The sequence below is a fragment of the Trichoderma aggressivum genome (genome assembly GCF_033847375.1).
Source record: "Trichoderma aggressivum f. europaeum strain CBS 100526 chromosome Unknown scaffold_009, whole genome shotgun sequence".
NCBI lineage: Eukaryota > Fungi > Ascomycota > Sordariomycetes > Hypocreales > Hypocreaceae > Trichoderma > Trichoderma aggressivum.
The window spans coordinates 431471-452338 of NW_026946375.1; the positions used below are offsets into that span (position 1 = coordinate 431471).

The 20868-nt window shown below is 52.3% G+C and overlaps 9 protein-coding genes across 9 annotated transcripts; 5 read left to right on the top strand and 4 right to left on the bottom strand.

Moving 5' to 3' along the window:
* Positions 1 to 800: 800 nt before the first annotated feature.
* Triagg1_3250 (uncharacterized protein) lies at positions 801 to 1568 on the bottom strand (the record flags this gene model as incomplete). Its single annotated transcript, XM_062897522.1, has 5 exons — positions 801 to 941; positions 1009 to 1160; positions 1268 to 1363; positions 1429 to 1466; positions 1531 to 1568. The coding sequence occupies 5 exons, from the start codon at positions 1566 to 1568 to the stop codon at positions 801 to 803; spliced, it is 465 nt and encodes a 154-aa protein (XP_062757774.1).
* A 566-nt stretch (positions 1569 to 2134) lies between these two features.
* Positions 2135 to 5227, top strand: Triagg1_3251 (uncharacterized protein; the record flags this gene model as incomplete). Its single annotated transcript, XM_062897523.1, has 4 exons — positions 2135 to 2439; positions 2525 to 2945; positions 2999 to 4997; positions 5079 to 5227. 4 exons carry the CDS (start codon positions 2135 to 2137, stop codon positions 5225 to 5227), a joined length of 2874 nt encoding a protein of 957 aa, XP_062757775.1.
* Positions 5228 to 6185: 958 nt separating this feature from the next.
* Positions 6186 to 7235, bottom strand: Triagg1_3252 (uncharacterized protein; the record flags this gene model as incomplete). Its single annotated transcript, XM_062897524.1, has 2 exons — positions 6186 to 6308; positions 6381 to 7235. 2 exons carry the CDS (start codon positions 7233 to 7235, stop codon positions 6186 to 6188), a joined length of 978 nt encoding a protein of 325 aa, XP_062757776.1.
* A 1917-nt stretch (positions 7236 to 9152) lies between these two features.
* Positions 9153 to 10460, top strand: Triagg1_3253 (uncharacterized protein; the record flags this gene model as incomplete). The annotated part of the gene is made up of 4 exons (XM_062897525.1): positions 9153 to 9197; positions 9301 to 9829; positions 9896 to 10322; positions 10406 to 10460. 4 exons carry the CDS (start codon positions 9153 to 9155, stop codon positions 10458 to 10460), a joined length of 1056 nt encoding a protein of 351 aa, XP_062757777.1.
* A 512-nt stretch (positions 10461 to 10972) lies between these two features.
* On the top strand, positions 10973 to 12034 carry Triagg1_3254 (uncharacterized protein; the record flags this gene model as incomplete). Its single annotated transcript, XM_062897526.1, has 1 exon — positions 10973 to 12034. One exon carries the CDS (start codon positions 10973 to 10975, stop codon positions 12032 to 12034), a length of 1062 nt encoding a protein of 353 aa, XP_062757778.1.
* A 1302-nt stretch (positions 12035 to 13336) lies between these two features.
* Positions 13337 to 13793, top strand: Triagg1_3255 (uncharacterized protein; the record flags this gene model as incomplete). The annotated part of the gene is made up of 2 exons (XM_062897527.1): positions 13337 to 13437; positions 13592 to 13793. 2 exons carry the CDS (start codon positions 13337 to 13339, stop codon positions 13791 to 13793), a joined length of 303 nt encoding a protein of 100 aa, XP_062757779.1.
* A 706-nt stretch (positions 13794 to 14499) lies between these two features.
* Triagg1_3256 (uncharacterized protein) lies at positions 14500 to 15416 on the bottom strand (the record flags this gene model as incomplete). The annotated part of the gene is made up of 2 exons (XM_062897528.1): positions 14500 to 15160; positions 15322 to 15416. The coding sequence occupies 2 exons, from the start codon at positions 15414 to 15416 to the stop codon at positions 14500 to 14502; spliced, it is 756 nt and encodes a 251-aa protein (XP_062757780.1).
* A 441-nt stretch (positions 15417 to 15857) lies between these two features.
* On the bottom strand, positions 15858 to 16831 carry Triagg1_3257 (uncharacterized protein; the record flags this gene model as incomplete). The annotated part of the gene is made up of 2 exons (XM_062897529.1): positions 15858 to 16656; positions 16725 to 16831. 2 exons carry the CDS (start codon positions 16829 to 16831, stop codon positions 15858 to 15860), a joined length of 906 nt encoding a protein of 301 aa, XP_062757781.1.
* Positions 16832 to 19036: 2205 nt separating this feature from the next.
* Triagg1_3258 (uncharacterized protein) lies at positions 19037 to 20338 on the top strand (the record flags this gene model as incomplete). Its single annotated transcript, XM_062897530.1, has 4 exons — positions 19037 to 19144; positions 19218 to 19328; positions 19413 to 20186; positions 20249 to 20338. The coding sequence occupies 4 exons, from the start codon at positions 19037 to 19039 to the stop codon at positions 20336 to 20338; spliced, it is 1083 nt and encodes a 360-aa protein (XP_062757782.1).
* Between the last annotated feature and the right edge of the window lie 530 nt (positions 20339 to 20868).

Consider the following 20868-nt stretch of genomic DNA (forward strand, 5'->3'; position numbering starts at 1 on the left):
ACAGATCAACATCACGTTGATACTGAATAAAGTCAATTATTTGACAACAGGCAGAAATCAAATACCGTTCCGACTGTCATCAACGCAGCGGTATGTACTTGATCGCTACCAAGCCACCAGACAAAGATGTGGATCAATGGCGGAACCGTGTGCAGCCAAGTCCCACTCGGGTGCCAAACACGCATGTTATCAGATCATGGCTTGACCAGGCAGTCAAAGATCCAGCAGATGATACAAGTAAAGCAAGGGGTCAGCAAGTCTTATTCACATTACGAAGCATGAATCATTCAACGAAGTCGGGCTTTTCATTACATGGCATCATGATGTCTATACCCGTACTCGAACATCGTACCATCGCTTGCATATAATGCCTAGGGAGCAACTGAATCGTGCCAGCCCACATAGTGCTTACCAAATATAAGACAGACAAAGCCGTGCCTTGATGGGTGGAGGGGGAAAAGGATACAAGAGACATCTTCCCGAGACGAGACATTCAAGATTTTCAACAGATGTAAGATTGAAATGCCCCATGGGAGGGCCGTTCTAGGGTACCCATACTGACTATATTCCCAATGTGCTGATTCATACAATTACCCATGGCTGCCACATGGCCCTGGCATTGAATCAATGAGTTGCTTTTGCATTTCCCCTATACGCCACCCTAGACCTGGAATGAATTCTCCCATGCATGTTGTTACCATGAACACCTTGTGACAATCATGCGCATCGCCGATGCCTCATTGAGGCGACTGGGTATCATAACTCTGCGCTGCCCGTCCCTCCAGCATGCCGATGCCGGCTCAGATTGGTTTAATCTTGAAGTGGAGGGCTATCAGGCTGAAAACAAGCGCCTTTAGGTCCTGCACGAGGTAGTAAAAGACTCGGAGGCCCTCGGGGTCGGCTGATTCGGTGACATCAACCAATGATCCAATCTTGGCCGTCTATCGCGGAGGCGTCAGTCTCGGTGCCACTGCCATACTACTCGAGGAGCCTTGGCACAAAACAAACCTCAAATGAAATGTGATCTCCTCCCAATCGGATTTCCAGCTCCTGTCGGCCATCCTTGTTCTTCTGCGGCCACTTGGAATCGTCTTCCTTGATAATCTCGCTCTGCTTGACAATGCGCTTAATCTCCTCGATAACTGCGGAGCTCACACACACTGCAGATGTGTCGTTAGTGTGTCCATTTCCTTCTTTGATAATACTACCAATTGAAAGCCCACAAAGGGCAATAATTCATTTGGTAGTGGGTATAGCGTTTCCTTACTTTCTTTCCGAATCAAGCTGTCGTTTCTGTAGTTGGAGTTGTTTGCGTATCTGGCGACTGCGCTACGGCCATCTCCGACAACGCGAAAGTCGAATTCTATCGTCCATGTAAGCATCCACAAGTTGAGCCTCGGCGGATGGCTGTTGAGGCTGTTGTCGTACCCAAGAATTCGTGGCCAAAACGGCCCATGTGGCCCGAGCTGCGTACATAATCAGCAACTGTAGCAACAGCTGGCCAGGCGCGGTCCACAGGAAATCACTCACTAGTATCGGATGTAAAATTGGTCGTTGGGGGCCGCCATAACTGCTGTTGAGTGAGGCCTTGTCGAGTTGCCAGGGCTGGATCCAAGTCGCGAGGCTGCGGCGAAACGAATTCATAGGACAGCTCCGTCACTGGATGGTGGGGCACGGCAGAAACCAATGGGCGGTGAGGCCACGGACAGGTACGAAAGCACTGCAATGCTGTACTTGTACGAGTCCAAGGGAATAGCTCCATCACGTGACCCCCACGCCCGCCTCCAACGTGCTGCTTAGTGCCACCTGTAACCAGCGAGCCATCGCCAGTGAAGAGCCAGATTGTCTGAAGCAGACGCAGCCCAACACCCAACAGCAACAACATCCGCCAGACGCTCGCCCGCTCTCCAGACTCTTCGCGGCGACTCTGGCAGCTCGAGCCTTGGAATTGGTGCTGCTGCGACTCTCCGGCACATGGCTCTGGTGAGCTCTCCGATATTCGAAGCTCCTCCCGCTCTCTCTTGAGGCCCCTTATCCTCCCCGCAGCTTCGACGCAATCCCGCCGAGCCAGATCTGCTGTCTCTCTCTGTGCGCCCACGAATTACAATATAATACAATTACACAGCCGGCCACCATGTCTGGGTTCCTCGAAAACGCCTACAGCCTGGTGCACCAGGACAATGCCTCGGACGTGCCCTCCCTCTCCGACCTGCGCATGCAGCTGGAAAAGGGCACCGACGAGAGCAAGGTCGACACCATGAAGCGTATCCTGACCGTCATGCTCAACGGAGACCCGATGCCGTCGCTGCTCATGCACATTATCCGATTCGTCATGCCCTCCAAGTACAAGCCGCTCAAGAAGCTCCTCTACTTCTACTACGAGATATGCCCCAAGCTTGACTCTGCTGGAAAGCTGAAGCAGGAGATGATTCTAGTCTGGTGAGTCGAGTCCGTCCGTTATCTGCAATTGGCAGCTGTTATAGGCCATTGGAACGAACCTCGAATCGACTGACCATGGAGTTAGCAATGGCATCCGAAACGATCTGCAGCACCCCAACGAATACATCCGTGGCAACACCCTGCGATTCCTTTGCAAGCTCAGAGAAGCAGAGCTCATTGAGCCTCTCCTTTCTTCAGCGCGATCTTGCCTTGAGCACCGACACGCCTACGTCAGGAAGAACGCAGTCTTTGCAGTCGCCTCCATCTTCCAACACTCACCATCTCTTATTCCCGACGCCGCGGAGCTGATCGCAACCTTCCTGGAGAGCGAGACCGATGCCACATGCAAGAGGAATGCTTTCGCAGCGCTCGCCAGCATCAATCACGATGCCGCCCTTTTATATCTCAGCTCCGTCTTTGACGGAATTCCCAACGCCGAAGAACTGCTGCAATTGGTCGAACTGGAGTTTATCCGCAAGGACGCTGTGCAAAACTCCCAGAACAAGGTACGGCCTCTGCGTGACTCTTCATATGGAGTCGCCTAAGCTAACAGAGATAGGCTCGATATCTGCGATTAATCTTTGACCTCTTGGAAGCCGGCGCATCCACTGTCGTCTACGAGGCGGCGTCATCGCTGACAGCCTTGACCAACAACCCCGTCGCTGTCAAGGCCGCGGCATCCAAGTTTATCGAGCTGAGCATCAAGGAGGCCGACAACAACGTCAAGCTCATTGTCCTTGACCGGGTCGACCAGCTGCGCCAGAAGAATGAGGGTGTCCTAGACGACCTCGTCATGGAGATCCTGCGAGTTCTCAGCAGCACAGACATTGACGTCCGCAAAAAGGCCCTGGAGCTGGCCCTGGCCATGGTCTCCAGCAAGAATGTCGAGGAAGTGGTCCTGCTGTTGAAGAAGGAATTGTCCAAGACGGTTGACCAAGAGTACGAGAAGAATACCGAGTACCGATCCCTCCTAATCCACTCCATCCACCAATGCGCCATCAAGTTCTCAGAAGTTGCCGCCAGCGTTGTGGAGCTTCTCATGGACTTTATCGCCGATTTCACAAACACATCTGCTGTTGATGTCATCAACTTCGTCAAGGAGGTCGTCGAGAAGTTCCCTGAGCTCCGAACCACCATTGTGCGCCGTCTTGTATCAACCCTTAGCGAGGTGCGAGCTGGCAAGGTCTATCGTGGTATCCTGTGGATCATTGGAGAGTACTCCCTGGAGGAAAAGGACATTCGAGATGCTTGGAAGGGTATCCGAGCCAGCTTGGGAGAGATCCCCATTGTGGCTTCAGAGCAGAGGCTGTTGGAAGAGCAGGATGGTGACGAGAAGAAGGACGACCAGATCAACGGCAGCTCGAAGCCCTCTGCGCCAACCGGCTCCCGCAAGGTGCTGGCCGACGGTACGTATGCGACCGAGACTGCGCTCACCAGCCAGTCGTCCGCCGCCGCCAAGCTGGAGGCTGTCAAGGCCGCTCAGAAGCCACCCTTGAGACAGCTCATCCTCGATGGAGACTACTACCTGTCAACGGTTCTGTCTTCAACGCTGGTGAAGCTGGTCATGCGCCACTCAGAAATCTCAGCCGAACAGGCGCGAACCAATGCCCTCAAGGCCGAGGCCATGCTCATCATGATCTCCATCATTCGTGTCGGCCAGTCTCAGTTTGTCAAGGCGCCCATTGATGAGGATTCCGTAGACCGAATCATGGCCTGCGTGCGCTCCCTTGCCGAGTTCAAGGAGAAGAAGGAGCTGGAAGCAGTGTGGCTTGACGATACCCGCAAGGCATTCCGGGCCATGGTTCAGGTCGAGGAGACCAAGCGTGCCGCCAAGGAGGCCCGTGAGAAGGCCAAGACTGCCATTCAGGTCGACGATGTGATTCCCATTCGTCAGTTGTCCAAGAAGAACGCCGGTGACGGCTTGGATGAAATCGAGATGGACTTGGAGAGGGCAACTGGCGGCGAGGGCGGCGCTGAGGACCTCACATCCAAGCTCAGCCGCGTTGTCCAGTTGACTGGTTTCTCCGATCCCGTGTATGCCGAGGCATATGTCAAGGTGCACCAGTTCGACATCATCCTGGACGTTCTGCTGGTGAACCAGACCACCGACACTCTTCAGAACCTGTCGGTTGAGTTTGCAACCCTGGGCGACCTCAAGGTTGTTGAGCGACCAACCACGCAGAACCTGGGCCCCCACGACTTCCACAACGTCCAGTGCACCATCAAGGTCTCGTCAACAGACACGGGCGTCATCTTTGGCAACGTGGTGTACGACGGCGCGCACTCAACCGACACCAACGTTGTCATCCTGAACGACCTACACGTCGACATCATGGACTACATCCAGCCCGCTACCTGCACCGAGACGCAGTTCCGCACCATGTGGACAGAATTCGAGTGGGAGAACAAGGTCAACATCAACTCCAAGGCCAAGTCACTACGCGAGTTCCTGGATCAGCTCATGGCCTGCACGAACATGAACTGCCTGACGCCCGAGGCCAGTCTCAAGGGAGACTGCCAGTTCTTGAGCGCAAACTTGTACGCTCGCAGTGTATTTGGTAAGTTACAGCTACAGCCCTTTGAAACACCATGTCTACATGCTCCCCAAACGACTCTTTTACTAACTGTTTCCCCCGCAGGCGAGGATGCGCTGGCCAACTTGAGCATCGAAAAGGAGGGAGAGGACGGTCCCATCACAGGCTTCGTGCGCATAAGGAGTAGATCACAAGGCCTGGCCCTCAGCTTAGGCTCACTAAAGGGTCTGAATAAGATTGGCTCAACGGCTTAGACGTAGGAAAACAACCCGATACCGGAAGGAAGAAAGACTTGAAAGATATACACAACGCGCGCACCACCAAAAAAATTTAGATAATCTTACGAATCCCCCTTTTTTTTATTCTTCTTTTTCCTTCTTCTTCGCGTATTTTCATGAGGGAATGCTGTCTTGTCTCTCTTATTCGTTTGTAGAACCGGTTAGATGGTGGTTTGTGCGGTGTTTTCTTTACTGTTTTTTACCTATATTCGCTCTATTCATATATTTTAACGAGGCAAAAGAAGGGATCCAGAGGGACGGGAGTAGTTGCATTGGTGGATAGGCCTATTTCAATCTTCTACTGGAGAGCTGGGAATAAAAAAAAGGAGGGGGAAATATCGTGATGAAAATGCCAAGGGGGGCGGGTTTTAGTTGCGTGTACTGTTTTTGATGTAGGCGGAAATCTTGACAGCATTTAAAAAAAAAAGATGTTTGTTTTTCTTCTTGTGTTTTAAAAAAAACGCTTTATGACTGACTACCTTGAAAATGGCAGCAAAAATATCGATTAAATAGTAATTGTAGCGTTAAAAGCTTTGTATGCTTTCACTCCAACAGACAAATGATGCTGAGACCAAAAACAAAAAGTTCTTTAGATACAGGCTTGTTTCCCCTTCTCGTGCCAATTCTCTCGTCGTGTCGTCCGCTGCCGTGTCGTCATATGTACTGGCAGAGTGTAATGTAATTTGTGTGGGTATAAATAAAACGATCTTGTGCAAATGCCAAGGGAAATAAAATAAAATACTCCGTTAGAACTCCAATTTGGCAGCGTTGAAGAAGAAAGAAGAAAGGAGAAGAAAGAAGAAAGAAGATATGGGGTATTATCCAGACAAGGCCAAAGGAAATAGAATATGTGAATTAAGAAAGTGAAGAATTCTCAGTGAAAGAGGATGAGAAGGTTAAGAGGAGGAGGAAGTAGTAGGAGTAGGATGGAGTGTTATCTGTTGAAAACCAAGGCGTTTATAACGTGGCCGGCGTGCCAGCCCTGGGCTTCGAGAGAAGTGTTTTCCTTGAGCATCTTGCCCATGTAGGCCAGGCGGATTTTCTTGTCTGGGGGAAGCTGTCAAGTGCAAGTGTTAGCCGACCAATACAAGAAAACGATGACACGGCGACAAAGCAAAGAAAAACCCACTGTTGACTGCTCCGTAACCTTCTTAATGACACTCCGCACGCTGTCTGTTTTGGCCACGGTGACTTTAATGTCCCGGCCCGTCTCGCTCAGCCGCGCGCGGAAAGTGACCATCTCCCGCTCGTCCAGCACTCCCTTGCCCTTTTCCTCCCTCCTCCTCTCGGCCTCTTCCGAGTCAGCGTCGTCGTCATCCTCTCCGGCGGTTTCTTCGCCCGCAGTCGACCCGTCGCCCTTTGCATCCGGGTCTCGGTCGTCCGCCAGGTTGTCCGGGTCGGCCACGACCCATTCGGGCAGCGCATACAGGTTGCCCAGGGCGTCGTACGCACCGTTGACGAGGTTGCCCGTCGGCAGGGAGATCTCGGCGGCCGTGAGAATGGTCTGGGCCGTAGCCAGGGCATTGTCCTCGTCCTGGGAATCCTCCGGGTTGGCGTCCCACAGCACCTGCAGCGCGGCATGCAGCGTCTGCCAGATCTCGGGCCGGCAGACGACTCTGGTGTCGAAGAACTCGGCGCGCTCCTTGACGAGGTCACGGCGAGTCCACACTCGCTGGGTGGACGTCCATCGGTGGCGGCGCAGCGGCCTGTTGATGTGCTGGTCGAGAGGGCGAGGGTCCCGGCGGCGGCGGTGGTGATGGCTCAGGGCGGCGGCTTGCGGGTTGCCGGATATGATTCCCTCGGGCAAGGTCAAGGGCGGCGGATTGATGGCGCGAGAGGAGGCATCGGGGACGCCTCCGGGATAGGGCGAGTTTGGACCCGCGGAACGAGAGAAGCAACAGCCCTGAAGGAAGAGCGCATCGCGGTTAGCACTTGTAATAAAGGGGGTAGATCGAGAAGAGTAAAGGATATTTTTGCGCACCATGATGTCGCCCTGGGGTGGGGTTGATGGTTTTGCTGAGCCTTGCTTTGCTTTGCTTTGCTTTGCTTTGCTTTGCTTTGCTTGTGGCGTCTCAGCTGGCAACGCTTCGCAACGAGAGGGTGGACGGAGAGCTGGCCAACGCCATACCAGATCTGGCTGCGGATGCCAGACACGGGAGTAGAGCAGAATAAGAACAAGGGCAAGAACTAGATAGAATTAAAAATAAAGGGAGACAAAGAAAAAGAAGCCAAGGCAGCGAAGAGTCAACGGAACGGGAGCCTCAGCCTCTCTGAAGCCCTTTTTGGTTCTTGGTCCAACTGCGGGACAAACGACCGGCCGGGTTGGAGCTTGTCGGGAAACGGCGCAGCTGACTGGCGCTGCACCAGCGCAACTCTGTGTGGCTGTGAGGGTGTATCCTTTTGGGCCAGGCCAGTGGGGGAAAAGCTTTTTGGGATGGATGTCGAGCCGAAGTGTGTTTGACTGGAGGTGTGTTTTGTTGGAGGAGACACAGGACCGGGGTTCGGGGGAATAAGAGAGACAAGGTATTAAACGCCGACGAGGTGCATCTCCGGGGTATCTGCAGCGGGAGGAGAGCAGTTGCAGTGCAGAAGAATCAGTTGATGAATTGCGATTGAATGAATACTATGTAGATGATGAGATGATACGATAAAGAAGAGCTGGTGAATACGAGACAAGGCAAGATGGGAGAGAGAGAGAGAAGCAAAGATGGATGGCCATTTACACGTGCCAAACGAGATCAATGGATCGATCCGCTGAAGCTCAAGCCCGGGCCCCGTTTGTCAGCGAAAGCCCCAGGCGAAGGGCCCGCCGTATCCGCCCACTGAACCGAACCCAACGAACGCATCCACTGAAGCTTCAGGGCCAACAAGAGCCTGTGGAAAGATGGTGCAGCGCTACTCGGCCAGATTCCTCGTATCCCATCAAGTGCGGAATGGTCCAACCCAAGTAGGTACCTGTATCCGCTTCAATTTTAAGACTTACCCTCGAGGCCGATTTTAGCAGCAGCTGATGTACTCTGAATTTGTGGCGATTTAATTAGCCACAATCCTAGGAAGATACTTTGGATGGACCGATTCGCCCTCAAAGGGATTACGAGTATGCGAAGTAGTTTGTAGATGATGTGCTGATTCATCAAGCAGAGACGAGGAACGCAAGCCATTGATGAGAGGCTGATGATGATGATGCTTCCATGCGTTCTTGGTGGCGGCGCGATTCCATAATAAAAGCTTCCACGGTGCCCGCGTTGACGTAGTGCTCGATTGTTCCAAGGCACAAAAGAGCGTATTTCATCATTTGAGATGTTGTCTATAGGTACCATCTACTAGATGCAGTGCTAATGTAGTTGTAGATGTAGATGGTTCGTTGGGAATCATCTACGAGTAGGTACACATCCTCATTGCATAGATACATAGACAGATTAGACTATCTACCCGTACCGTAGAGCATCTGCGCGTAATTGACATGCATGACACTTGACCTTTTCTCTCCCTTGCAGGTGGATCAGTAGCCAAGCAAAATTCAATAAGAAATGATCCACTAACAAGCAAGGCCTTGTCACCGAGCTCACCGTGATTTGGGTGCCTCACCGAGAGCTCCAGGTTAGGTCGAAATTGAACGGTCAAGTGGCAATTTGCTGGCAATCCTCCATACTACACGCCTTCATTCGCATAATGCACATTCACTCTTCATCCAATGCCTTGAACGTCAGCCGTCCGTGATAGCGTCATTCATTCATTCGTTTTAGCATCCATCTGCATCTCCAAATCCGCATCCACCTCCCGCCGCAACTCAGATGCTAGAGGTCATGCTCAATGACCAACTCATCCATTTCATGACAAGACACGATATCTCACAAAACATATCCGTCAAGTGAAGAGAGCAACAAGACAGCCAACAGCCATGGAGGCCATCACAAGCCAACACTTTTTCTCCCACGACCAGCCGGTAAGGCGCGTAATGACATGCAAACAAAAGAGACGAGAATCACCTCTCCGCCACTTCACCTCAAGAAATCACCACCAAAAACACATTCTAACCATCAAAACAGGAACACGCCGCCGAAAAAGCCTCTTGCCACTTCTGCCAGCTCCGCGCCTTTCCCATCCACCAAAACACCCCCGTCACCATCGTCAACGCAAAGGACCAGGCCGTCATCCCGCCCAACTTCCGCTTCATCGACCGCATGGTCCTGGGCCAGGGCGTCGAGCCGGCTGAGGATAGTTTCCGCAGCGGGTGCTCCTGCGAGAGCGACGGCGAGTGCCAGTACATGGGATGCCTCTGCCTGGCCGACCTGGGGGACCAAGAGGGCAGCAGCAGCGACGAGGACGGGGACATTTACGCGAATGGAGCCAATGGTGGTGGACCAAAGGACGGGGTCAAGCAGAAGAGAAAGGCGTATGCGTATCACGCCCACGGGGCCAAGGCAGGGCTTTTACGGTCCAAGATGCTCAACTCCAAGGAGCCGCTGTACGAGTGCCACGCCGGCTGCTCATGCTCCAAAGACTGCCCCAACAGGGTGGTTGAGCGTGGGCGAACCATTCCGCTGCAAATCTTTCGCACCGACGACAGGGGATGGGGTACGTTTACGTGGTTACCCATCGGCCTCTTTTTCTTTGAGCGTGCCCGCTGACCCCTAGAACCAGGAGTCCGCACCCAAGTGGCCATCAAAAAGGGCCAGTTCGTCGACCGCTACCTCGGCGAAATCATCACCTCCGCCGAAGCCGACTGCCGCCGCGCCGCCTCGGCCGTCTCCCAGCGCAAGGACGTCTACCTCTTCGCCCTCGACAAGTTCACCCACCCGGAGTCGCTGGACCCGCGCCTCAAGGGCCCGCCGCTCGAGGTCGACGGCGAGTTCCTCTCGGGCCCGACGCGCTTCATCAACCACTCGTGCGAGCCCAACCTGCGCATCTTTGCGCGTGTGGGCGACCACGCCGACAAGCACATTCACGACCTTGCGCTGTTTGCGATTCGCGACATTCCTCGTGGGGAGGAGTTGACCTTTGATTATGTGGATGGGGTGACGGAGGATGGGGGCGGCATGGAGGGTGCGAGTGCTGGGGATATGGCCAGGTGTTTGTGCAGGAGCCGTAAATGCAGGGGATATCTGTGGTGAATCTGTTCTTGTTTCTTTTTTGATCATCTAATTTTTCTAGCTCGATGAATACATGGGTTAAGAAGCTTCTTCATCTATACATGGACACATGGTGAATGCATCTCGTAGAGGGTAGTCAATTCCACGTCAGGCCAAACAGGAGCAGCACAAGTACCCGCCCGCATCCTCAGATTCTCAACCATCCAAACGGCAATCTACAGGAGACTCTTGTTACAGAGCACACGCCACGAGAATTAAAGTTTGGCGGGAGTTCCTGTTTGGCGGCTCTAGTACGCCGTTGGCCTCAACACAATGCAACGCAACTCGTCTCCCTACGACTTCTCTTCTTCGCATCTATTCACCACCTTCAGAGAGAGCAACGGGCAAGGCTGCCTCATAATGACTTGGAGTCTCGTTTGCAAGCAGGGCTACATGTTCAAGCCGTCTGTGTACTTTGCCGTCGCCGAACACGCAGGGTGCAGAGCATGTGCCGGATGCGGCCTCGCCATGTCTACGTCCATCCCCATGTGGCGGTTTCTCTACAGGAGTATAAAGTGAGCTAGGAGAAGCTTCACTTGTATGTGGAAACAAGTACCAAAGCCCTACCGTTCTTATCCAGTTTTACACAATGAGCACGCCACCTAGCAGCGACCGCATCTCCTCTTCGCCTCCCAGTCCCGTGGCTCTCACACTCCGCCGTCGAGAACGAGACGAGAGACGACGCCGGGAAGAGCAGTATTCGCACGGCCGGCCTCTTCCCTCTCAGACACTATGCGGCAATGGAGAGTGCGTGTTGCGCTGCTGCAACGTCTTCAAGACGAGCCGCTTCCACTTGCCCGACTACCTGCTGGGTGACAGGGAACGAAGCGTGGACGACATTCTGGTAAAGGACATCCAGACGCACTTTGCCTACCTCGCGGCTACACGGATATGGCCCTCCGTCGAAAGGCAGAGCGATGTGCTACTCAAGGCGCAGTCGATTGAAGCCTTTGCTACCTCGCCACCCGTGAGAGAAGCGTATCTCGATTTTCGACATCTCTGCCAAAAGAACCATGTCAACTTTTCCATGGAGTCCCGCCTGCGAGAAACGCTCTCCGTGACGATGCCTCGGTTCCGCAGCCTCACCGAGAGGTTAGACACGGCAAGATCGGATGGCGATTACGCCGAGATGGTTGTCCATCGGACTCTGAAGCCTCTTCAACAGGCTGACGAGCCGCTGCCATGGACGCAGGAAGCATGCATCATGCGTTTCTTGCTGACGACTGAGCTCTGGCGACGCCACGACGGCACGCACATGATGCGGCGCGGCTGGGCGTGGAAGCCGTGGATCGTGGCCGAATTGCTCCCAGCAGTGCTTCTGCATTACTGGCTGCTGGACGGGGAGAAGTGCTTCGAGAGGGTGCCTTGCCGAGGTAGTGAGCAGTGTGACGAGGTCTGGCAAGAGTGGCTGGACAAGTATCCGCTGCTGGGCGACCCGAGTCATGAACACGATGATGATGGTGACGACGAGCCGGATCAAGGCGACAGCAAGGAGAGTCCCGACCTGGTGCCCAAACCAATTGGCCTCATTAAAGGCTTGGATCTGGATAAAGACATTGGATATGTTGGCGGCGTTGGGACGGCAGCCAGAGGTCCGTTATGGAGGGACATGAGGCAGAAGCACGGAGACGATGGGCTGCCACAGCATTGAGAGTGTGTGTTGAGTATATAATTAGCGAATCGTGAGTCTTTTCTTCTTTTCTTCTTTTTCACTGTTCCATTAGTTTTAGCTGGCTGTGCTCGGTTCGGCTATGAGGAAGAGGGAACTTTTGGATTGCCGAAGGGACAACATGGAAAGCCCGTTTGCGGTGGTCTGTGTGTTTGAACGAGAGCGGTAAAATCCGGGCAGCCGGTAATTGACGGCATTCAGAGAGCATCGCTAATAATTACAACAACAACAGTAATACCATTTCAATATGTTTTTTTTTCAAAATGTCGTTATATCAGTTTGCACGAAGCGAAAGAATTCTGCAGCAAAATAGCTGGAGGATTCGGACGCCGGGAAAGGGGGGATTTCCGGCGTGTGGTCCGTCACACGATTGTTGGCGCACCGCCAGGGGAAATCAGGCGATGGGCATGCAAGACTGCAACCACATGGTCGTAAGCGGCAAGACAACAGAGACAACCTCTGCGGACCAAGTGCCGGAGAGAGATGATGCTTAGGTAGTTGATGTTGTATGGCCTGAGAGAGAGGTTTTCAAATCAAGATGTGACAGACAACACATGCATGATGCATGGATGCGGCCAGTCTCAACTCACTCATACATTCCAGCAGCTTACAGCAACCTCACTCTCACTCTCACTCTCTCACTCTTCCCACACACGCACACCGACAACTACTCGTACATGTATGTAAGACTCGGCCATGTAACATGCTGTAACATCACGTCTCCTCTATATTGCCTCGTACATGAAAAAAACAAAAACAGCCTCTCATAACCTCGGACCAAGCATCCCCACAAAGGTTCCGCCCATCCAGATGCCACCCTCCCCGCGTTCTTCCGTCGAATCGGACGCCGCGGCTAATTTCCCAATCTCGCTCTAAATGGATGGTTCGACAAAGTGGCTCTACTCGTACTATTATGGCAGCACATGCCCAAGCCGCCAAATGTGACGGAGGGAAATTGTTACCCATGGACACAAGTTTTAGTTCCCGGGGGCACACTCACATGATTTTTTTTTCTTGTTTTACTTGCTCAGAGGTTGGTTCTTTAAGGAGGCTGAGCCACTCTTCTTTCTTCTCTTTTTTTTGGAATATAGACTGGGTGGCGTAAGCTACGGAATAAATCTAGACGAAGCTCTCTCTCTTGATCACTTGAAGCTGCTGCAACCATCACCAACATACCACACGCAACACAACAACACCACGTTAATACCAGCAAACACTCTCGCTTCAACTGTTGCAAAAAAACACACTCGCCTCTATTTCATAAATCACATAACTCGACAAACAATGAATCCAACAGTCAGAGGCTTCTCAACCGCCGCGAGAGTGCACCCGCCCTTTTTGCCACATCTCCGCCCATCGCCGCGCCGAGCCCCGATCCGACGCTGGTAAGCACTCGACCAATCTCTCTCTCTCACATCCCTCCATATCCCATCCCAACAAAGCAAACAACAAAACAAAAACAAAAACAAAAACAAACAAAAACAGAAACAAAAACAAAAAATAATAATAATCATAATGCTAATTAATACGTAAAAAAAGGCTCAAAACTGCCGTCGTCATCACCGCCGTCGGTTACGCCTCCAAATCCTACTTCGACATCACCCGCGCCCACCGCCGCGAAACCGCCCTCGCCCTCGAGCACGACTCCGCCGAGAGGCAGCGCATGATGGAGAACTTGTACGGCGGGCGCGAGAGCCTCGAGGATTTGGAAAAGGGCGTTGCCGAGTATGGCAAACGGTAACCACCAAAGCAACAAAAGAATCAACAAAAATGAAGTTGAGGAGATATTATTGCACAGAAATGTCGAGGGGTTTTGGGGGGGGGGGGGGGGTTCTGCATCAGGGCTGAGGCTGCCCCTTGAGCGAAGCATACATGGGAGTTTTATATGATACACTGGCTGGGCATTGCTGTCTTTCTTTTGTTTGATGGACTGAAAGGGAATTGGGGAACGGAGTTTTTTGAGCCTGGCATTCATACATATACATATACACATCCGCTGTGGCGGAGAAATTGAAGGCATACATGGCCTCATCGCCAACTTCATTACAGTTTCACATCCTCGAATGCGTGTTTTCCCATACATTGTCTTTTTTTTTAATTCATAAATACATAAAAAACAAAAGCCAGGCTCTATCCGCTGTGCATCGCAAACCTAGCACTCGAGGGCAAAGTTCTGCCATGCTTAACTCGCCTTCGCGAGTAATAAGAACCTGTATCAATACTGCTCTCCTAGCTGCTCACCAAGCAACCCAAGCTGGCCATTCCATGTCAGAAAATCACAAAAACCCTTCGCCAAATCCACTGCAGAAAGCTTAGCTTCATCTCTTCAACCCCTCAGCCTTCACTCCGCCTCGCGGTTAGTATTCACTGCGAGCAACAACAGATGATGAAGCTCACCGTCTCACGTCGCCTTAGCAAACTTCTCTCCAATCCCCATAACTCTTTTCTCATGGGCCGCTAAGCTCTTTGCGCTTGATCTTGGATCTCGCCGACATGGCTTCTGACAACTTCCTCGCAAATCCCTTGGAAACCTGCGCCACAAACTTGGGCCTGTGCATCACCTCTTCCATATAGCTGTCCCAAGCCTCATACGAGATGCCCTCGACAAAATACTCTATAACGAGCTCCGACAGCTCCTTTTGCATCGCATGACCGTGCTCCAGCGCCTCGTATCCGTCCGCGAAATCTCGCATCAGCGCCTTTTGCTGTTCCTCATCCGCAAACGAGCGAAACAAGGCGCGGTGCCCGTCTCCAATGCTCGTCTTAATGCACTTGAGAATAAACTCGCCCATTTGAGTGCTTAGAAACCGATCACATAGCTTATATACTTCTATATAGTCTCGGAGAGGCGTGCGCTGTGCCTTGGCCTCGGGATTCTTAGAGGGGGCCGGGGGCGTGTGCGGCATGATGGATGAGTAGCTGTATGCCACTCCCAGGTAAAAGGCCAAGTACCGAGGCTCGATATCATCAAAGCGAACCACGCCATCCGACTCGCTGAATGGCTTGGACAGGCAGGTGTCAAAGTACTCCGAATGCTGCTTGAGGACACTCGTGTGGACCTTGAATGTTTCGTTGTTGCAGATAATTTCAACTGATGGCTCGTCGGATCTGTACATGTTTCTTTAGTTAGTTTTAGCTAATGGTTGGGAAAGAGTGGCATAGGCAAAGCTGCTTATTTTGAAGACTGACGATGGGACAAGAAGAGAAGGGCACAACGGCAGCAACGTCACCAAGACGATGCTAGGTGGAATATGGAAATGGATACGTACGCGAGGAGCCAGGCGGTGCGATAATCAGCGAGGAGCACCGACGCAGTTTTATCATCGGACTGCGCGGCTCTCGGCCTCTTTCTCGCCGGCGCCATAGCAAGAAGCCGACGATGCGAAAAGCTATCGACGAGGTGGTTTCTGCTATGAGATGCAGGGATGTAAAAGGTTGTGGTGGAGAGAGGTGCGTGACTCTTTGGTGGTGGGTGGGAGTGAAAGCTGAGATGTGTGACTGAGTAAATTCTTAACCGCCTGGAGATATTTAATCCGTGGCCAGAGCGTTTCGCAACTCAAACGGCCATCGTTGACTGCCCCGTTACGAGGGCAAGGTGAATGGTTGATAATGGACCCCCGACGGTGGGTAGTGGGTGAATCCCCTATTACTGGAGCTTCAATCGAGGCATTCTGGAGAGGGCCAGCTGACCGACAGCTGTCGGAGAAACATGCCAGCCCACACACGTCTCCGGCATAGCATCGTGGGCGTTTAGGGAAAAACACCACATTTCAGGGCGCCATGGCCTCCTCGGTGTGCTCTGCCATCACCGTGCCCTGACCTTGCGAATCACCACCTTGCTGCCCTCCAGGTCCCAGCCAACCCCGTCAGCCTGCTTCAGGTCTGGCCACTTTGAGCCCGTCGTCTTTTCCAAAAAGTCCAACTCAACCGACATGTACGTTCTCCCAAAGCACTTGAGTGTGTGCATTCTCACATCGCCTTCTGCCCATTCCATAATCTTTGCTCGATGCCCGTCTACGCTTCTTTTCACCTTCTGGAACACGACGTAGTTATCATGGGTCAATGCTGTTAGTGCCGCGTTTACTTTGGAGTCCTTCAAGTCATATCTCCGTCGCAGTGCAAAGGCTTCTGCCAGCTCCCCGCGCCGACAAGCTGTATCCAGCACCAGGTAGCCCACTACCTCTTGCAGTTCGACAGATGTGAGGGGCTGTTGTGGGTGAACCGAGCGGAGCAGGTGAAGGATAGCCGGGTGATAGGATTCGGGATGCTTGACTAATATGGAGAGTCGAATGCAGAAAAGATAGGCCTGTGCGGCGAAATCGTCAGCCCGCTTCGTGGCAACGATGCCCTCTCTCAGTTTTCGTAGAGCCGCCATGACATCGGACAGAGCCTTGGTGTTGGCAGGGTTCTGAAGCTTTTCATGATCAACTGTGGGTAGAACAGGTCGAGAGTTGTTGGGAGTAGAGGCTGGTTTTGATGATGATATCTCCAGTGACGAGAACCTCCGAAGCAGCTCGTCCCGCTGACCTGCATCGGAGCAAAACGTCATGTAGCGCTCCACTATCCTGGTGTAGTAGTTCTCTTGAGTCTTGAGGTCCAGTAACCTGACACGTAGTGGTTAATGACATGTCTTTGGTGGTACAAGGTATGGATAGACCATGAATCAATTCACCTTGTGTCGCCCTTGGATGGGAGCCCGATGCTTTCCAGGGGGTCTTGCTCCACGGGCTTGAGGCGGCCCCACGGGCCCGATGAATTTCTGCCGCCTCTGTTCGGCATTATGAAACGGACATGGACATGGACATGGACATGGACATGTATTTGCAGAGAGAACAACAAGTAGACCAAAGGCTTCGTAGATGGTCGTTAACTGTGAGAGTGAGAAATGCAAGTAAAACAAGACGAGATGAAGTTCCAACCCCGCCAGGGCAGCTGCAGGCAGTGGGGCTTATCAGGTAATCAGCAGGCACTTGATACTGCAGGAGTGCAAGAGCAACCAAGACGACGCTACATGTCTGAGCCAAGCAATCTTGCAGAATATGGCAAATACTAAGTACTATAGGCAATAAGCGGCGAAATAGAAACCATATAATGACCTAATACAATTATCATTCTTCTTCATGGTGGGATTTGATCATATAAATGCGACTATTACACATGAGGCCCCGTCTCTCATGGACTACTAGTGCTCATTGCCTATGCCATGCATGATGCTCTTCGCACTCGCATCAACCCGTAGCTTGGTTGGCATGCAGCACGGCTTATTGAATATTGGATGCTCGGAATACCGTATATTTGACCCCAATTCAGCGTACAGGCCAAGATGCCGTCGTCATATCGTATTACCCCAACTGCCAAGAAGCTGCGGGAAACATCGGCAGCAGGGGCAAAATCGTCGGCCGAGGCTATGTCTGCTCATACAATCAGCACCAAGTGTTGAACGCATCACAGCATTATACACAAGTTTATAACAATTTATAACTTCAATCTCCGGAAGTGACGGTCTGAATAAGCGGTGTATGCATTCCCGCAACCCGCGCACAGGGCCATGTGGTCACTCTTATAGGAGTCCGGTTCCGAATGGCTTCCGCGCCGGGCCGGCTCAAAAAGTACCTGCATTGGAAGAAATCGGGACGGCAAGCCCCGTCTTGAAATTAATGACTACTCCAAGTATCCACAATCATGGCGATGACATGCAGAGTATGAGAATAGGAGAATAAGAGAGAGAGAAGAGCAGATATGATGTGAATCCTGTATGTTTTGCTACATGTGTGGTGGCCGTGCGTGAATAGACACAACAGAGCAATGCGTCCTGGTGAGCTCAGCTTAGAACATCATACGTACCCGGGCAAATAAGCATTGATGCAATTAGTACAACCAAGTGATTGACTGACTGGTCAACAAAGTATAAACAAACCAACGAAAACCGCCGCCATCAAACTCCATAAGCAGCCTCGTCCCGCATGTTTCCGTGGCTCTCTCCCGAAGCTTCGGCTACGACAGGAAGAAGCTGCCGGCAAAGAGGAGCAGCTCTGAGGTCACACGATTGGGAGCTATTGCCAGCGCCCCGCCCGTCCCCTCTTAGTTTCTACATCTACCTCAGATCTGCCATCGCCATCGCCATCTTCTTTTTCTTCTCTTCTCTTTTCTTTTCTTCTTCTTCCTCCATCTTCATCTGTTCCCGACACACCGACGCCCAATTGCTTATCGCAGCAGCCCCTGTAAGTCTCTCACTCCCTCTCTCTCACCACAGCCCCTGTTTTCGGCCCTGTTTTCTGCCCTTTGATTTTTTTGCCCCTCACACATCCCATGCTGCCCCTCCATCGGCGCATCAGCCCCACCATGATGTCTTCTCAGCAGCTGCAAAAACGGCAGAGCATCCGTCCGTTGCGCGATGGGACATCGAATGATGGAGACGAGCTGGGAGAAGCAGGATTAGGGGCAACACGAGCGCAATCGTCAATCCGAGACGGGCGACCCGGTGATGGCGATTGCGGTGGCCAGACCAGATGACAATTGGATTTGACTGGACGCGGCGACAGGACGACAGCACGAGGCCTATTACATTACAATGCACTGCATCAAATGGAATGGAAACTCGCCGCCCAATGGCATCTCCACCTGTGACACGCTGATTTGCGCTTTCGACGAGCCGTGAGCCACTCAGGTCCGGCATTGGGAGCAAATCTCGCAGCTTGTCCCATCCGTCAACGGAGCTGCCCCTCCTTGGCCCTGATTATCGATAACTCAATTACGCCGTGCCTCGAGGTTGAAAAACCCCGCGCTCTTACGAGTAGCAATTACCATTCAGCAAATCCGCTTCCATTCTTTTCTCTTCCATTCTCATTTAATCCTTCACCGACCAAATCGTATTTATTACGACGTCTCCATTGCTGACCTGTCCTCCCGCAACTTTGCAGAACTCAGATTCTCTGCTCTCCTACGACCTTGCTTTAGTACAATCAACTTCAAAACCTCGCAAAAATGGGTGCTACCGAAGTCCTGAGCCGCAAGACCGGTGTCATCGTCGGCGATGACGTCCTGAGACTGTTTGAGTACGCTCGCGAGCACAAGTTTGCCATTCCCGCCATCGTAAGTTTAAAAACGAGCCTCTCGTTGGCCCCCCTTCCAGAGGGATTGGCAGCTAACCAAGCGTCTAATTCAGAACGTCACCTCCTCCTCCACCGTCGTTGCTTCTCTTGAGGCTGCTCGCGATGCCAAGTCCCCCATCATCCTGCAAATGTCCCAGGGTGGTGCCGCTTACTTCGCCGGAAAGGTATGGGGAAAAAAACCTCATTGAACCGCTGGATTTCAACTGCGCGTACTCACTCCAAGACGAAATCGCTAACTCGCAAAACAGGGTGTCGACAACGCTGACCAGGCTGCCTCCATCGCCGGTGCCATCGCCGGCGCCAACTACATCCGATCCATTGCCCCCGCCTACGGCATTCCCGTCGTCCTTCACACCGACCACTGCGCCAAGAAGCTCCTCCCTTGGCTCGATGGCATGCTCACTGCCGATGAGGCCTACTTCAAGGCTACCGGCGAGCCTCTCTTCTCTTCTCACATGATTGATCTGTCTGAGGAGCCTGTTGACTGGAACATCGAGACCACCGCCAAGTACCTGAAGCGCGCTGCTCCCATGAAGCAGTGGCTCGAGATGGAGATTGGCATCACTGGTGGCGAGGAGGACGGCGTCAACAACGAGGATGTCGACAACAACTCCCTCTACACCCAGCCCGAGGACATCCTCAGCATCTACAACACCCTCTCCCCCATCTCCCCCTACTTCTCCATCGCCGCTGGCTTCGGCAACGTCCACGGTGTCTACAAGCCCGGCAACGTCAAGCTCCACCCCGAGCTGCTCGGCAAGCACCAGGCCCACGTCAAGGCCGCCATCAAGGCCGAGAACGACAAGCCCGTCTTCTTCGTCTTCCACGGCGGCTCCGGCTCCTCCAAGCAGGAGTACCTCGAGGCCATTAGCTACGGTGTCGTCAAGGTCAACATGGACACCGACATGCAGTTCGCCTACCTGTCCGGTATCCGCGACTACGTCCTCAACAAGAAGGACTACCTCCTGACTGCCATTGGCAACCCCGATGGTGATGACAAGCCCAACAAGAAGTTCTTCGACGTAAGTTATCCACTGCTACCTGCGAGACAATTCATCGAGCCCAATGACTAACTGCTGCATAGCCCCGTGTCTGGGTCCGCGAGGGTGAGAAGACCATGTCCAAGCGTGTTGCCGAGGCTCTCAAGGACTTCAACACCGCCAACCAGCTCTAAATGTCGCTTGCTTTGCTTGTCAATGGGACATTGCTTTGAGAGTACATCGTGAGGACGAACCAAGCGTTCCAAATATTTTGTAGTATTCCTACCTACACCTCTAGAATGCTCTACGTACCAATTTGGTATATTTGAAGGGAAAAGGGTACCGCGAACTGGTCGGCAAAATGATGAAAAAAAGAAAGAAATGATACCAAAAAAAAGTTGACAGAATTCAATGGTTGAAAATCCAAAAGAAAAAAAAAGTAATCTTCATCTCTACATTAAAAATGTTTAACTCTCCGTGAAAACCATGGTGTACTCAAAAAGGTGGCTAGTAGTGACCCATCCATCATGCCTCATTTAATCCCTTCCGCCTTCACACAAAAACACATCCAAAAAGGTCCCGTAATATTTCGCCTAAGCCCGCTCGGTTCTTAATTGAGCCGTCGCAGTGCTTCTTTTTGCCGTTTGATGCCCTATTTTTTTTTTGTTGTCGCATATATATAGGAGTATATATAGAAATCGAAACGCGCCGTCTATTGTATCTT